Source organism: Callithrix jacchus, chromosome 13 (assembly GCF_049354715.1).
Source record: "Callithrix jacchus isolate 240 chromosome 13, calJac240_pri, whole genome shotgun sequence".
NCBI classification, from domain to species: domain Eukaryota; kingdom Metazoa; phylum Chordata; class Mammalia; order Primates; family Cebidae; genus Callithrix; species Callithrix jacchus.
Genome location: NC_133514.1, coordinates 10,015,758 through 10,031,801, shown reverse-complemented (window position 1 = coordinate 10,031,801; position 16,044 = coordinate 10,015,758). Strand labels below are relative to the sequence as shown.

The following is a 16,044-nucleotide window of genomic DNA, read 5'->3' as shown; positions in this document are numbered from 1 at the left end:
AGCCTTGAGCCCAAGTTTTCTGTAAACTCTTTTTCAAGTCCACAAATTCATCATGAACCTTTTCTGGCCCATGCAGGAAGGCACACGGTTTTAGGTTGCTGCTGTGGCTTGCAAAGAATTCAGATTCAGAATCCAAGCTAATGCCTTTTTATATAGGGGATAGGGCTGAGCCTCCAGACTTTCAGCTTTTAGGTATTTTATATAGCCTGCATCAGGGCCTGCCTCCTGGGCAGATGGCCAATGCAGTCACAGCTCCCTGCCTCAGTTTGGGGTTTCATGCTCTGCAGTCACTGTGTTGAAAGTCGTAGTAACTTTACCTCTGAATAGATGCATTGTAAATCAAGTCTGATGGGACAGTGGAGCATGCTCTGGGACTTTGTAAGCACGGCTTATGTGCACTCCAGACTCCCTTCCCCTCTTAACCTTCCTGGGAGGATTCTTAGCCACCTATTCCCCACTTTTGGTACCCTGGGCCCCACTTGGCCTCCCCCTTGATAACCCCTTGCAGCAGCCATCCACCCCACAGGGACCTAGGTGTGAATATGCAGAAGTGGGGAGGTGAGTGTCTAAGCCTTGAGTGTCTAGGGCGAGGCATGATGGTTACCAGCCCCTTGCTGTGCCAACAGTGCCGTGGTACAGGTGGGCAGCATGGCAGGACCAAGCAAGAAAAGCACGCAATATACAGCAAGAGTCACGTTTTTAAACAAATATATGCTTAGGTCAAGCCTTTTGCCAAGTTTACAAAGCTCAAAAAGATCGAATCTGGAATTCAGATTCCACCTCACTGTGGTGCATCAGCTCTTAACTGAAGCATTGAGACATCCTATGATTACTCTCATTTTACATATGGGTAAACCAAAGCTATTCAGGAGCACAGTCAGGATTAGAAACCAAACTGCCAGACTCCAGATTTTTAAATGTTTTCTGTGTCTGCCCTACTCTGTCCTCCCTTCATCCCCACGTTCCTTCTTGAAAACTTTCCAGAGTCAGAAAAACGATGAGCTGTCAGCTGAGTGACACCCACTGAGGGTGGCTGGGCTCTGTGCAGCAGAGCATGGAAATCCTCTCGTCTCTGATAAGCCTCACTGATCGAGATGCTACTGGTCTGGAGAAATCTATCAATGTGGGTGTTTGCTGCTCTCCCAGTCATGAGGAAATTCCTCTTTCTCTTTGCTGTGTTCTTCTTTCTGACCCCAGGTAAAATTCGCATCTTTACAGGGAAGGTGATCAGAGCTGATGTCCCAGAGAAAGGGTACCCTTCAGTGAATGCCTGGGCATGATCAACCCATGTGCTACAAGAGGTGATATCCCCCTCAGGCCTCTTCTGTAATTGCTTTGCATTTCACGCTGTTACCGAGGAAGGGCTGGCACAGCTTGGAAAGAATAAAGGAAGGCCGGGAAACATGCCTTCTGGCATCCAATCTCATGCTCAATAACAAAAACAAAAATGGAAAAAAATTAAAAACAAGGATGGCAGTCTACGAACCTTTTAAAATGTAGCTTTGGTAGAGCTTGAGACAGGTAAGGAGGAGGGACAGGTAAGGACTGGAGCTTAGAGACACCTCTGCGTTCATGCCAGTCATGGCAACAGGTAAAGTAGCATAAGTCGGACTGTCATTTCCTAATCACATATCACCAAGCCACGTGCTGTGATGAGACGTTCAGAAAATGCATCCAGTCTTCCAGTGCCAGCGCCTTTAAGAAAAACTCTGTCCTGCTTCTAATTTAATGGTAGTTAGAAAAAATCTTTGTGGTTTTGGAGGTCCGTTTTACAAATATTATTACAGATGCAGAAATTGTGCCTCAGATGGGCTAAGTGCTTCTCAGAGTCATACAGGTAACCAAAACAAAGTCAGGGGAGGAGCCCAGCAGTGAGAGGCCTTCAAGATGCCCTTCCCATACCAAAACTCTCTGGACTTGCTCCTGCTCCCGCAAACTTCCAATTGCTGCAGTTGTATCCTCTCCAAAAGTAAGGCATCCTACTAGGTTCATGACAGCCTTAGAGAGCTGAAGAAAGGGGTTCTCAGAGCCCACAGTAAGCCCCAACTTGTGCCAGATGCCAGTGATATGTGATCCCATGTGTAATGTGCCAATTTTCACATCCGCTGTTCATAGCTCTGGTCTGTTTTATGACAAGCCTGTAGAGTAGATTCTGTGTCAGGACACGAGGATCTAGGACTCAAAGTGACTCATTCTGTATTCAGGCCACTGGCTTTGATGTGCACACTGGGAATTGGCCAGAGGTATCTTTGTCAGATGACTCATTCTTATTACATAGTTAGTCAAAACAATAGTTGTTTATACACTATAAAATTATCTATTAGATAATGCTATGTTATACAATTATAGATAATTTACTATATTCAATTATAGATCATTATTAGCTATAATAACATAATTATTAATCTAATAATTATCTATTAGATATACTGCCATATAATACTACACTATGATAGTATTTAGAGAAAATCTTTGTGGTTTAGTATGGAATTATAGTATAGCATAATATATACTATAATAATACACTAGAATTATACTCATTATCTATTAGATAATACTATCATTGTACAATTATAATTATTTACTATAACTATATAATAGATAATTATCTATAATTTATAATTAGATAATCCAATACTTATCTATTAGATATACTGTAGTATAATACTATACTATGATAGTATTTAGAGGAAATCTTTTTGGCTTAGAAGAGTATTATAGTATAGCATAGTATATACTATAATAATACATATATGCTAGCATTATACTAATTATTAGATAAAACTATAATTATACAATTATAATTTACTATAATTATATTATAATTGTATAATTAGATAATCTAATAATTATCTATTAGATATACTGTAGTATAATACTATACTATGATAGTATTTAGAGGAAATCTTTTTGGCTTAGTAGAGTATTATAGTATAGCATAGTATGTACTATAATAATATACCAGTATATTGTAATATACTATACTATATTATACTAGTATGTTATTAACACTAGCATAATATAGTCGAGGAGGGGCTGTCACAGGTTTGAAAGAATAAAGGAAGGCCAGGAAACATGCCTTTTGGTATCATGCTAACAAAAACAAAAATTGGAAAAAAATTAATAAAGGAAGTATTATTATATACTAGTACATAGTACGCATAATACACACTGTAATACTAGTACCTGATCATGATAGTATAGTAATATAGTATATACTAGAATACTAGTATTTTTATAGTGTACATATGCTATACTGTAATGCTATACTAAATTAAAAGGAGCTTCTGTGAGTCCTATACTATAGTCCATGGTACAGTATTGTATTAGTATCTGCCCAGGGCAGAGAGAACATAGACCCCCACCAGTGAAAGCCAGAGTTCATCGAACTTTGAAATAGTGGAGTATTTTCACTTATGAACTGATGTGCTGATCCTGGATAATGATTAGTGTATATGCTGGCACTAATCCATCTGGCTATACGTTTTATGTAGATGTGAATTTTATGTTTACATTTATGTTAACATTAAATGCAATCTCTGTACATCTGATGCATTCATTATGTGTACCCAAATTGGGCTACTCTAAAATGTTGATCCTGTTAAGATGCACTATCTGTCCTTAACTTGAAGCAGGCTGCTCTTGGGACTGCTACTGATAAAGCCCTGAGATGGGAAGTGGAATTCTATGCCAACTGACCTGAGAAAGTCTTAGAAAAACATTCCCAACATGCTACACCCTCCTGCTCTAAAGCTCGAGCTTTCCACAGTCCATGCTTTGGTGGAGTATGGAGGAGAAATCAGGGTGAGCCTTCCAAGCAAGTCTCTATCTACCAGAGTAAGCTTGTTTTCTTTTTATACTTTTATCCCTTCCTTTGCTCTGGTCTGGAGCCATCTCCTCAGTCTCAGCTCTTGCTCTGCTCTCACCAAGTAGCAACCTCTGACAGTGCATCGGGGAAATTAGTAGCCTCTGGGGGTGTTTATGGGAACAAGCTGATAATTACCCCCAACAGATTTTGATCAAACAACCCTAGCTTCTGTTTCCCAAAGCTCCTACGCAGCTTGGTCTCAAATGCTGGAACACAAATCTATTCCTTCTGGTATTTCATCCTGTGTGACCAGAAGACAGAAATATCAGATAAAAAACAGGTTCCCTGCCATCTCTTCTACTGGTAGGGTATGGCACTATGACCGCTTGTGAAGAAATCTTCACCAACTAGTCATACAACTGTATCCGGTAAACAGATATGTCTGAAAAGTGAATTAATCCAAATGGCTCCTTCCCTTGTGTAACCAAGAATGCAGTTTTTGATGAGAGATGCCATAGACTTAAAGGGACATGCGTGGGTTATTGTAAGAAAAATGAAGAAATTATCGCCCTCTGCCAGAAGTCTCTGAAATGCTGTCTGACCATCCAGCCATGTGGGAAGATTAGAGAAGATTAATTCAGAAGATTTAGGTTTCCAGAGAAGCACACATGATCTACCTCCTTTTTATTCTTGCTTCTGCTGTAAGCAGACACTTTAATAAAAATAAATGACTGTCTTTGCTCAGTTTGTTAAGTGTTTCATTTAGAAAGGAGAACATGACTACCTGACCTTGATGGTCCCTCCATCCTGGCTTATTTTTCTATAATTCTGTGGAAAAGAAATTGTCCCAAAGCCATCTGAAATTTTTCTTAAAAGGGAAGTAGACGAGACTAGAAGTCAACAAATCTCTAGCTTGTACTCAGTCACTTGGCCTTTGCTAACCAATTGAGATGAAAGAAGTAAGCAAAATGTAAGAAAGAAAGGGAGGTAGAAAGATGAATAGATAGAGAAACGAACATACTTCTTTTAAAGGTTTTACCATTATGCCATCTGTCCATGTAAATGAGCATGCATTTAGATGAATAGTTAAGTTAATGACAAATTGATGGATAGGCAGTCCATTTATCAAGGCCTTTTATGTGTCACACACATACCCCCGTATAAATTAATCATCATTACTCCATGTTTTTAAGTGGAGCTAGTTAAATATTTCTGAAGGACTCATTCTCTACATATAAGCCTGAGATAAAACCTACTAATGGGCAAGGGGATCATAAATATGACTCTCAGTAACTCCAGTGACCTAGATTCTGTTTCTAAAATCACTGCCTACTATTTTCCTGGGAACGGGCTAACTGACAAGTTACCTTCTGTTCCAAGCCTCAAAATTACTGTTATGGTGGGAATGTGTTCTTCCAAAACGAATGCTGAAGCCTAATCCCCACTGGGATTAGAGGTGATTAACAGGTGAGGCCTTTGGGGAGGTGATTAAGTCTTGAGGGCACCGCCCTCATGAATGGAAATGGCACCCTTAGGAAAGAGGTTGAAGGAAGCTGACTTGCTCTTCTACCACGTGAGGACTCAGTGCCTGTCTCTTCTGCCACGTGAAGGCTGAGCAACAGCTGCTATCTTGGAAGCAGAAACTGGGCCCTCAAATATAACAAATCTTCAGGGGCTTTCCAGCCCCTAAAACTGTAAGTAATAAATGTCTGTTGGTTGCAAATCACCCAGTATAAGATATTTAATTATAGCAGCATACGTGGACTGAGACAATTACTTAGTTTAAGTAAGAATTTCCTGTCGTGTTCCCAATGCTTAAGACTCAGTTTTGGTTTCCTGCTGTGTCCGAAATCTTGCCTTACCTCCCATTAAATTTTTCAAAGTCGACAGATTTAATTCTATTAGAATCAATAATCCTTTTATGACAAGGATGTTTTAGTTATACCTTCTGTTTTGAGATAATTGTAGATTTCTATACCATTGCAAAAAATGATAAAAATACAGAGAGATACCCAGATCTTTTACTCTGTTTTCCTCAATAGTGACATCTTTGTAAAACCACATGTCACAACCAGGATACTGACACTGGCACATCACATTCCCATCAGCAGGACGACGTCTCCTGTTACCCTTTCAGAGCCAGTCCCTCTTCCCCACAACCTCCACCTCCTTCCTAACTCCTGTATAAGCGATTTGTTCTCCATTTCTACAATTTTGTCCTTTTAGGGATGCCATATAAATGGAATGTATGTAACCTTATTAGATTGGCTTTTTTTTCAGTCAGTATAACTTTCTGGGGATTCCCTCCAAGTTGTTGCATGTCTCAATAGCTCTTTCTTATTGCTGGGCAGTATTCCATGATATGGATGAACCACAGTTTGTTTAATCACTACCCAGTCGTAGGGCATCTCTCTTTCTCTCTCTCTCTCTCTCTCTCTCTTTCTCTCTCTCTCTCCGTCCCTCCCTCCCCTACTTCATCACCTCCCGTTCTCCTCTCTCCCTCTCCTCCACTTTCTCTTTTTCATAGGGGTGTCTATTTGTTCAAGCACCATTTATTGAGAAGACCGTCCTTTCTCCGTTACGTTACCTTTGCTTCCTTAATAGACAACAGTTGCTTTGGTCTTTTCTGAGCTCTCCATTCTGTTCCATTGACCTATTTGATCTGTCTGTTTATTGCCTCACCGCTCCCTCACTGCCTTCATCATTGCAGTTTCATAGTGAGTCTTGATTTAAGGTAGTGTAAGTTCACTGTATTAATCCATTTTCACACTGCTATAAAGAAGTATCCAAGATGGAGTAATTTATAAAGAAAAAGAGGTTTAATGGACTTATGGTTCCACATGGCTGGGGAGGCCTCACAATCGTGGCAGAAGTTGAAAAGGAGCAAAGTTTTGTCTTACATGGTGACAGACAAGACAGCATGTAGAGGGGAACTGCCCTTTATAAAAGCATCAGATCTTCTGAGGCTTATTCATTATCCTGAGACCAGCACAGAGAAAACCCACCCCCATGATTCAATTACCTCCCACTGGGTTCCTCCCATGACATGTGGGGATTATGGGAGCAAAATCCAAGATGAGATTTGGGTGAGGACACAACCAAACCATATCATCCACCAACATTGTTCTTTTCAGTACTGTGTTGACAATCCTAGGTCTTTTGAATCGATTTGGAAATATCGACAACATAGCTTTTTTAAAGTTTGATTGAGATAATATTTAATCTATAGATCAAGTTATAGATAATTGACATGTTAATGTTAAATTCTGCAATATATAAACACAGAATATTTCTCTTGTTAAAATAATTAAACAAGACACCATTAGACTGAGAGAGCTTCAGTGCCCTTGGTTTTTACATAAGCAAACTGAAACCCAACTTAGTTTGAATGGTAAAAGAAAACTATAACCAATCAGAAACCACCAATGAAACTCTAACAAGGGATTGTCCATTGGAATGATTTGAATAAGGCTCCTACTCCCCTGTAACCAATTAGATGTTCTGTTTGCCCTGCTTCCATTTTCACCTTATAAAAGCCTTTTTCTCCTGCCTCTTTGCCTGAGCCCCAATACACTTGTCATTTGGAGCCTGCCCGATTCTTAAATTGATATCTGCTCAAAATAAAACTTTAAGATTCTTATGCATGTAAGTTTTTTTGTGTGTGTGTTTTTTAATAGTTCTGGTGTCAGAAGAGGGATCCAAAGAAGCCCTGATGATGGTTCCTGGGACAATGAGAACCAGGTGTAGTTACTAGCTGAGCCCATTATACTCACTGCTTTCTCTTTGTGTCTGGATCCAACAGAAATTGGACTGGGTCCAACAGTAGATCTTAAGTAGGCAAGGTTCGGGGAAGACAAAGAATCATGAGCTCATCTGTATTCAAGTAGTCGGAAACCTCTCCCTCTGGGACTGTAGCTACGTTAGGATTTCTTTTGAAGTTTTGTTATTCAGTCCCTGTATGTGAATTCCTTTTTCTCTGAAGAGCTGCTGAATGTTTATTATCATCAGAATTTTTCAATTTTCTTCAGAATGCTGAGCACAGAGATTACCTTGAATATCGGCTGACATTTTTTTCCCTTGAGGCTCATCATCAAAAATTACTAAAGTCTAAAATGTGGCAGGCTAGGAGAGTCCCACAGGTCCTGCACATTGGTGAGGAGAGATTCCAACAGCCTCCACCTGCTGCACATTTGCAACCTGCAGGAGGATTGCCATGGCCACCGCTCTCATCCTGGCTGCTTCCAGTCGGTGAATGAGCACAATGTGGACTAGAGCTGGGCCATGTCTGCCAGTGGAGGACAGTCTTTGTGCTGGGGTCCCCCACTGGCAATGCTGACATTTTCTGCACTGCAGTCTGAGGCTACCCTCACTCCAAACCTTTTCACAGGTGTCAACTGGCATCACAGTTGAAGACTTTCCCTACTCAATCTTGTTCAGTCTCCCCTGCATATTTTTTTTTGTTTTTCAGAGACAGGGTCTTGCTCAGTTACCTGCACTGGAGTGCAGTAGTGCCACTGTGGCTCACTGCAACCTCAAATTCCTGAGCTCACAAGACCCTCTTGCCTCAGCCTTCCAAGTAGCTGGGACTACAGGGACACACCACCATTCCTTGCTAATTTTCTTTTTCTTTAGAGATGGGAGTCTCTCTATGTTGCGCATGATGGACTCAAACCCCTGAGCTAAAATGATCCCCCTCCCAAGGTGCTGGGATTACAGGTGTGAGCCACTGCACTGGGCCTTGCTTTATCCTTCACAGGCATTTCCCAATAAATTTATTTCCTTTCTAAAGCCCACTGATACATGGCCCATGGAGCGCCCAAACTGGCACATTTTGTGACTTCTGATCTTCTATTCTGTTACTGTATCAGGAGCCCTGGTTTTCCATCACATTCTCCCCTAAGTGAGAGCTCCGGGGAAGACACACTGACTGTGGATTTTGCTTAGGATGTGCGAGCAAAGTGTGTCTGTCAGGCTTTGTCTAACCTGTGTTCTAAAATAAGGGGAGCTTATTCCAGAATGTCAACTTCCAAGATTGGACATTTTTGCTTTCTCTAAAATACTTCACTTTAGAGAAATGAAGAACATTTTTCTTAAAATAAAATTATCTGGTGTTTTCTCTATGAGTGAATGCCAGGAGTGTATGCTCTGTATGTTTTGCTGGGGATGGGGTTGGTGTTAAATCCAGGGAGCATATACCCTGGGGTGAGGGCAGGGCGTGTGCTCTCTGGAAAGGTAAAGAGGAAGGTTATGTTTCATTTGGAGCCATTGTTAGGAATGCAGCATTCCCACAAATCCTCTCCTTTTAACCTCTCTTCTCACTCTTGCCCTCCTTTTCACCTGAGCCCCAAGTCAGCCTGACGCTTTGTGGTGACACATCCCACCCCTGGACAAGGCCCACCATCAAGTATTCCTTAGTGTCATCCTCATCCTACACCCTATCACAGAAATGTGCTGGTGACCCCCCTACCCCAGGCATTTATGACCTCCCCACGCCCCACGCAGTTCTTCTCTTCTACACTGTATAGTTCTTTCTATATATTGACTTCAGAGTGGTCTTGGGGGTGACGGACTTCAATTCCATTTCCCATGCCACCATTTCAACAAGAATCTCCTGACTCAAACTTACCTACAGCAATTCAATGCCAGTTTAACTGAAACGGAACAGAAAGTCCTCTCACCAGAATCAAGGAATGTCAAGGCTGGAAGGTATCTTAGAGATCATCTGATCCAATTCTTGCTTCAGAAATGGTTCAGGGAAGCAAGTGAAGTGACTGGGGCTTCACCTATGATAATCCTCTCTCCCCACCCTCAACATTGCCCTGCTGGCATCTCTGTTGCCCAACACCTCCCCCGACACACACTGTGTCTTGGCGAGTGTCCACCAGGGAAGGCTGCCTTTTGATAAGCCTCAGTAATCAGGAGCAGCCTCTGCCCGTAAATACACCTGCCCCGCTCCTGCCTGGGGTGATTCCCTCGCCTTGCATCTGCTTCTCACTGGCAGCCCTGGCATTATGCAGAGACTTATACTGCTGCTCTTAACCATTTCCCTTCTACTAGATCGAGATCTTCCAGGTAAAGAGAGACTCTCAGCTGGAAATATATACAGTTTCTGGGGATGACAGGTAGCCAAAAACAAAAAACAAAAAAACGTTTGATTTAGAAAATTCCTGAAGGACAGAGTAACCTCCAATCTCAGGCTTTTTCTCTTGCTCTCATTGGGTCTGTTAGTAAAATGCAGTACGTGGCAGTCCTTATATGCACCTTATGGAAAGCAGGCTTACTAGCTCAAGGAGAAAAAAAAAAATGTAGGAATCAGGAGTCCTAGATATCACTGACCCCCAGGCCATATGCGGTGACAATTGCTCTTGGAATCCGGGGAGATGAGGACTCGCTAGCCATGCTGATGCATTGCAGGGCAGCGGCAGCGGTTCACTGCTGGTTTTGTAGAATGAGATGCTGTCCTCCATCCTCCTCTTCTGAACAGCCTTACTCTGCACAGAAAGGGCGCCTACTCCTCCTCCTCAATTTTGCAACTTTTCATATCACGTCAGATGATTAGGATTCAAAGGGATGCAGTGATTTCAGTAGGCAAGAACATTATTGACAACACGAATAGCAGGTGCCTTTGAACTCTGCTGAGGAAATTTTGAAGTTAGACTGAGAGGTCAGCAATCTTCTGACTCCTGTGTTATTCTCTATCCCTAGAAGCATATGTTTCTTAATATATTTGGAATGGACAGGAGAGAGCGCCTAATCTACTTTCCTTCTTTTACAAGCTGACCATCATCCTCCACAGTATAGTGAGAGAAAGTAAGAGTTTTAGAGTTGCTTCACAAGTCTAGCAGAGCTGGGATGAAATCAATTGTTTTGACTCATAGAAGCTGTCGGATCTTCTTTTCCAAGCTGCTCAGTTGATTTTCTGGGGTTTTGACAGATGCCCAGCACCCACCTTTTTCCTCTTCCAGGCTGTGTCTCTGCTGTGATTCAGAAAGGTTGTTTTGTTTTTTCCAGAGGGTACCTGTTTAGCTTAACTCTTCCTTGTTCTTTCTTCCCGTCTCATTTCCCAAAGACTCTTCTATGAAATTCTCCTATCAGCATGTTCCAGGTCTGTCAAAACATGACAGCAATCAAAGAACAGGTTTTCTTCAACCTATGATCCCAGGACAAAGAACTTGTTGGGATGGAAATCCTTGGTAAGGGAACCCTCCAGATCCCGGAGAATGTACCACAGAGCTGGCTGCCGTTACCCGCACTTGGCTGCTGAGGTCAGACTGGCCTCCTTAGTTGAATTCTGAGAAAGTTCCTTAGCAGGAAGAGGATTTTGGGAGGGAAGTGGCAGAAGCGGGTGAGGCTGAATGGCATGCACTGGCCACCTCATCTCCTGCCACCCCTGCTTCGGGCAAGTCTGGCTGTCATACACTGTCAGCCGCTCAGATACCCACGGGGCTGGGGATGCGTGCTGTAAAACAAAAATAAAACTCTAAGCCCCTCCCCAACCATCTACATAGACTCCTTCCTCAACCAGGGCTCTTTTTTTTGAGACGAAGTTTCACTCTTGTTACCCAGGCTGGAGTGCAATGGCGCGATCTCGGCTCACCGCAACCTCCGCCTCCTGGGTTCAGGCAATTCTCCTGCCTCAGCCTCCTGAGTAGCTGGGATTACAGGCACGCACCACCATGCCCAGCTAATTTTTTGTATTTTTAGTAGAGACGGGGTTTCACCATGTTGACCAGGATGGTCTTGATCTCTTGACCTTGTGATCCACCCGCCTGGGCCTCCCAAAGTGCTGGGATTACAGGCGTGAGCCACCGCTCCCAGCCTTAACCAGGGCTCTTAAAATATAATCGGAAAGACTGGTTCAGGCCATGAAAGGAAGGGGGACGGACATGCCTCGGTACCCTCTCCAGCATAACATCAACACAAAGTCTGATAAGAAATATTTTACAGCCTGTTCTCTCTGAAACCTGCCAGCCTAAAGCTTCAACTGCATGACACAACTTTGGTCTCCATAGCACAACCTGTTATTACAACCCAAACATTCCTTTCTATTGATCCTAGGTCCTAAGATAAACTCAAGTTAGAGTTGTCCCACCTTTCTGGACCAAACCACTGTAAACTGTCCAGGTGCGGTGGGTCCCACCTGTAATCTCAGCATTTTGGGAGGCTGAGGCTAGTGGATCACTTGAGGTCAGGAGTTTGAAACTGGCTGGCCAACAATCTCTAAGCCAACGAAAAATACAAAAATTAGCTGGGTGTGTTGGCAGGCATCTGTAATTCCAGCTACTTGGGAGGCTGAGGCAGGAGAATCGCTTAAACCTGAGGTAGAGGTTGCAGTGAACCTAGATCACACCACTGCCCTGCAGCCTGAGCAAAAAAGGGAGATTCTGTCTCAAAAAAAAAAAAGTAAACCTTACATGTATTGATTGATGTTTACGTCTCCCTAAAATGTATAAAAGCAAGCAAGCTGTACCCCAACCACCTTGGGCGCATGAACTCAGGACCTCCTGAGGTTGTGTCTCAGGCACATCCTCAACTTTGGCAAAATAAACTTTCTAAATTAACTAATACCTGAGACCTGGGTCTACAGATCAGAGGAGGCGAATTGCTTATGAAAGAAAGAAACTAGTGTAATTTAGTCTACCCTGGAAGGTATTTATTGCTCAGGATGTATTTATTATTCAGCCTCCGTGTATAGATTGTATTCTCCCTTTTGCATTCTGCTTACTCAGACTATAAGGCATACCAACTAGGTGTTTATTTCAGCTTTGACAGTTAAGTTGCTGTGTGACCTCAGGTTAGTCACTTTCCTTCTCTGAGCCTTAACTCTCATCTCTGAAGAGATGGCCTGTGAGGGCTTGCTTGAAACTGACAGTCTAACATTTTAAAGTTTGTATTCTCTTCCTGGACTATTCTACTTCTTCCCTAAGCTAAGCTTCATTTTCCCTGAGCTAGCACGGCACCCTCCTTTTCCTCCTCTGACTCCAGGTTGTAAAGTGGCCTGCCACAGACATGTCAGAAGCCACGTGTCCGCTACCTGACCTCCACATACTCGCTTAGTGTGACCGACATTGCAGCTCGCCTCACTCCTTTCCTCATTGCCTTGTACTGTGACCACAAGGGCTTGCTTTTGAATGAAGGTTACAGCAAAACAGGCTTTCCTCATCACCCACTGTGGGGCCATTCCAAACACAAACCTCTTCAATATCCTATCAAGCCCATGAATTGGTCAAACTGCCTTTTAGTCCTCACCTGCATCCAGGACAAAGAACCCTGACACCTAAGCATCCGAAATAGGAGGCTTCTCTTTACCAGAACGAAGGAAAGACGTAAAACCCTGGTGCAAGAATTAGCAGCCTGTTTCCGTTCCCCTGCCCTTCTGCTTTGTGGAAAATGAACAAATGCGACAGGGGAGAAGGACTCAGGGCTGAGGTGAAATTAGGACCTTGGGCCCCGACCTCTGCAAAGAGGACCACTTGCAGTCCTGACTCTCCTCTTCCCACTATTCCCCGGATACAGTCCCCCAAGCCTGGCTCCTGCTGAGTTTGCTAGAGAACCTCACACAAAGCTCTCTCCAGCGGGGCTCTCTCAGTCCACCTAATACTCTCCTCCCTAATATATAGGGCCTTGCTTCTGGGCCTTCCTGGTATCTCTGTCAGAGGCTACCAGCATGACATGTGAGATACTGAGCTTTACAAAGCTGCTTTCAGCCTCAGAGAGCACACTCTGAGACTGAGAAAACAAATCAATGTCTCCTGAAAACTGCTCTGGGCCAAGGGCCAAACAACCAGGATTCTGCTTCTTTCTTATTTCCTCTGCTCTGCTTGCAACCACTCTAGTTTATTCTGGTCTAGTCTATCCAATCATTTACTCACCAGGTCCTTACTGGGCACAGGCTATGTTCCAGGTACAAGTTACACAATGGTGAGCAACATGACGTCGGCCTGAGGGTCAATAGCAAATTTCTCTCTCTCTCTCTCTCTATATATATATATATACACACACACACACACACACCCACACACACACATACATATCAATATCTACATATCTCTCTCTATTATATATAGTAGAGTGTGTATATATATATACACACAAATACTAGTATCTCTCTATCTCTCTCAGTATATATACTCTATATAGTAATATATATTACACAGTGTCATATCCTGCTATCTAGTGAGAAGTGAACCGGACAGAATGTATATATATATATATATATATATATATATATAGAGAGAGAGAGAGAGAGAGAGAGAGAGAGTACATTCAGAGTATCTCTCTCTATGTAGTTATATATATGTATATAAATAAAACTACAACTTGGGATAGGTGGTATAAAAGAGTAACAAATGCATAGGGAGAAAAAATAGTTTTGGGGCATTTAAATACATGAAGAGGACAGAGAAAGGTTTGACCTTAAGGTTGAGATGTAAAAGTTCAAAGAATCCACTCACGGGAGGGAAGAAAAACCTTCCGGGCAGAGGGACAGTGCACGTGAAGGTACCAGGATAGCAAAGAGTAAGCTCACAGGGAACAGAAGGGAGGCCGGCAAGGTACAGAGTGAGAGCCACAGTGGAACAGCATGAGTTTGAAAAAAGTGGCACAAGATCAGATCAAGATTGCTTTGGAGACCCAGTAAGGGGCTTGGTTAGATTTCATCAAAAAGCGATAGTAAACTATTGCGGGGATTTTGAAAACAGGTGTGACATGGACTGATGTATATTTTCAAATAAAATCCATGCTGGTTGGGAACCAAGGGTCAAGTCAATCGTCTAGGAAAGTGGAGGACGGGGGTGCATGCACTAGCATTCTCTGTCTCCCTCTGAAAACACCTTCTGCCAAAGCCTTGCCTCTTGGTGCCAGTACACAATTAATCACAGTGCTGTATCCTGTTATCTAGTGAGAAGTGAGTTTGAACTGGACAGAGTATGTGGTTATGGGACTGCCCGCTGCCGGAAGAAATGTCAAAACCAAGAATACAAAATTGGAAGATGCCTCAACACCTATGCATGCTGTTTGAAGAAATGGGACGAGAGCTTACTGAATTTTACCAAACACTGAAGCGCAGTAGTGCTGGTCCCTAGAGTCACTGGAAGCAGGACCTCGGTGACTTTTCTTCCCGAGGCTTCGCGGCACCCAGTGCAACCACGGATCCTTATGAAACGAGGTTTGCTGAGCTTCCCCTCAATGCGAAGCCAAGCCTGTATCGAAGAATACAGGCTGGAAAGCCACCTCTGGTTGTGATAATGGAGGACAGCAATGCAGATTAAGCATGAGTTTCAGTGCTTTACCAGTTGAACAAAAAAATACGTCTACCTAATCAGCTGTAAACCTAAGAAAAACATCATTTTTATCCTAATACTGGCTTTCTTTTCCGATCAAAAGTTTTACTCAACAGTTACGTATGTCTTTTTTAAATTAAAATGGAAATTAAATCAATGTTTAGTGTGTCGTGTTTGGAATACACTGTGTTTACAAACATCGACCTCTGTGGAGAAAAACAAGAGGTGATGTGTGATGACAAGCTTGGGAACCCATTGGAACCTAAGGGGTTGATCAAGTGGGTGTCTGTGGAGACTCCCATCCAGCAGAGGGCAGCAGAGAGCAGCCCGGCGCCGAGCTGTGGCTTCTTCATCCTGAAAACTGGGGCATGGGAGTGACAGCAACATTTGACCTGCCCGCCTTTCTTGTCCAAACCAGATTTTAAGGTAGTCAAAGGCTTCTCTCCTCAAAAGTAGCGCAGCTAATAAATGAGGAGTGTCGCCATTTTGCAAACAGGTAGGGAAACAGGGATCTAGCCAAGGAATGTCAACAGTGATTAAAATAAGCCCGAAACCTGCTATAGAAGCACATAACGCCACACATGAGCTTCTAGTCCTGGTGAGCGGCATCATCCTCCCCTTTTCAGGGTAAAACGGAGACTGCATTGTGCCCTTTCTGCCAAAACAAAGTAATGGCCCTTCGCGTAGCCATCACCTGGCCCCGACATGGGGTTAGTCTTGTTTCATCCCTTGGTGAGAACCTCTCCCAGATTATCTCAAATAAAAAATAAATTATTTCAAAGATGCTCATTTGAAAAGACTTCAATCAGGAGGAAAACAACTCATTTTGTAAAACAGAACCGCAATACTATTTTATCACCCCTGGAAAAAAAATCAGCCCTCGTTCCTTAATACAGTTTAACAGCCAATCTGTATTCAAATGACCCTGAGTATTTTTTTTTTTTTTTTTGACAC

The 16,044-nt window shown here is 42.8% G+C and overlaps 2 protein-coding genes across 2 annotated transcripts; both read left to right on the top strand.

Moving 5' to 3' along the window:
- Window positions 1-1,148: 1,148 nt before the first annotated feature.
- LOC108587923 (beta-defensin 106A) lies at window positions 1,149-4,444 on the top strand. The gene is made up of 3 exons (XM_017963579.2): window positions 1,149-1,197; window positions 3,375-3,379; window positions 4,298-4,444. The coding sequence occupies exons 1-3, from the start codon at window positions 1,149-1,151 to the stop codon at window positions 4,442-4,444; spliced, it is 201 nt and encodes a 66-aa protein (XP_017819068.1).
- A 5,328-nt stretch (window positions 4,445-9,772) lies between these two features.
- Window positions 9,773-15,227, top strand: LOC100408457 (beta-defensin 104A). Its single transcript, XM_002756759.7, has 2 exons — window positions 9,773-9,880; window positions 14,709-15,227. The coding sequence occupies exons 1-2, from the start codon at window positions 9,820-9,822 to the stop codon at window positions 14,867-14,869; spliced, it is 222 nt and encodes a 73-aa protein (XP_002756805.1). The 5' UTR covers window positions 9,773-9,819; the 3' UTR covers window positions 14,870-15,227.
- The last annotated feature ends 817 nt before the right edge of the window (window positions 15,228-16,044 follow it).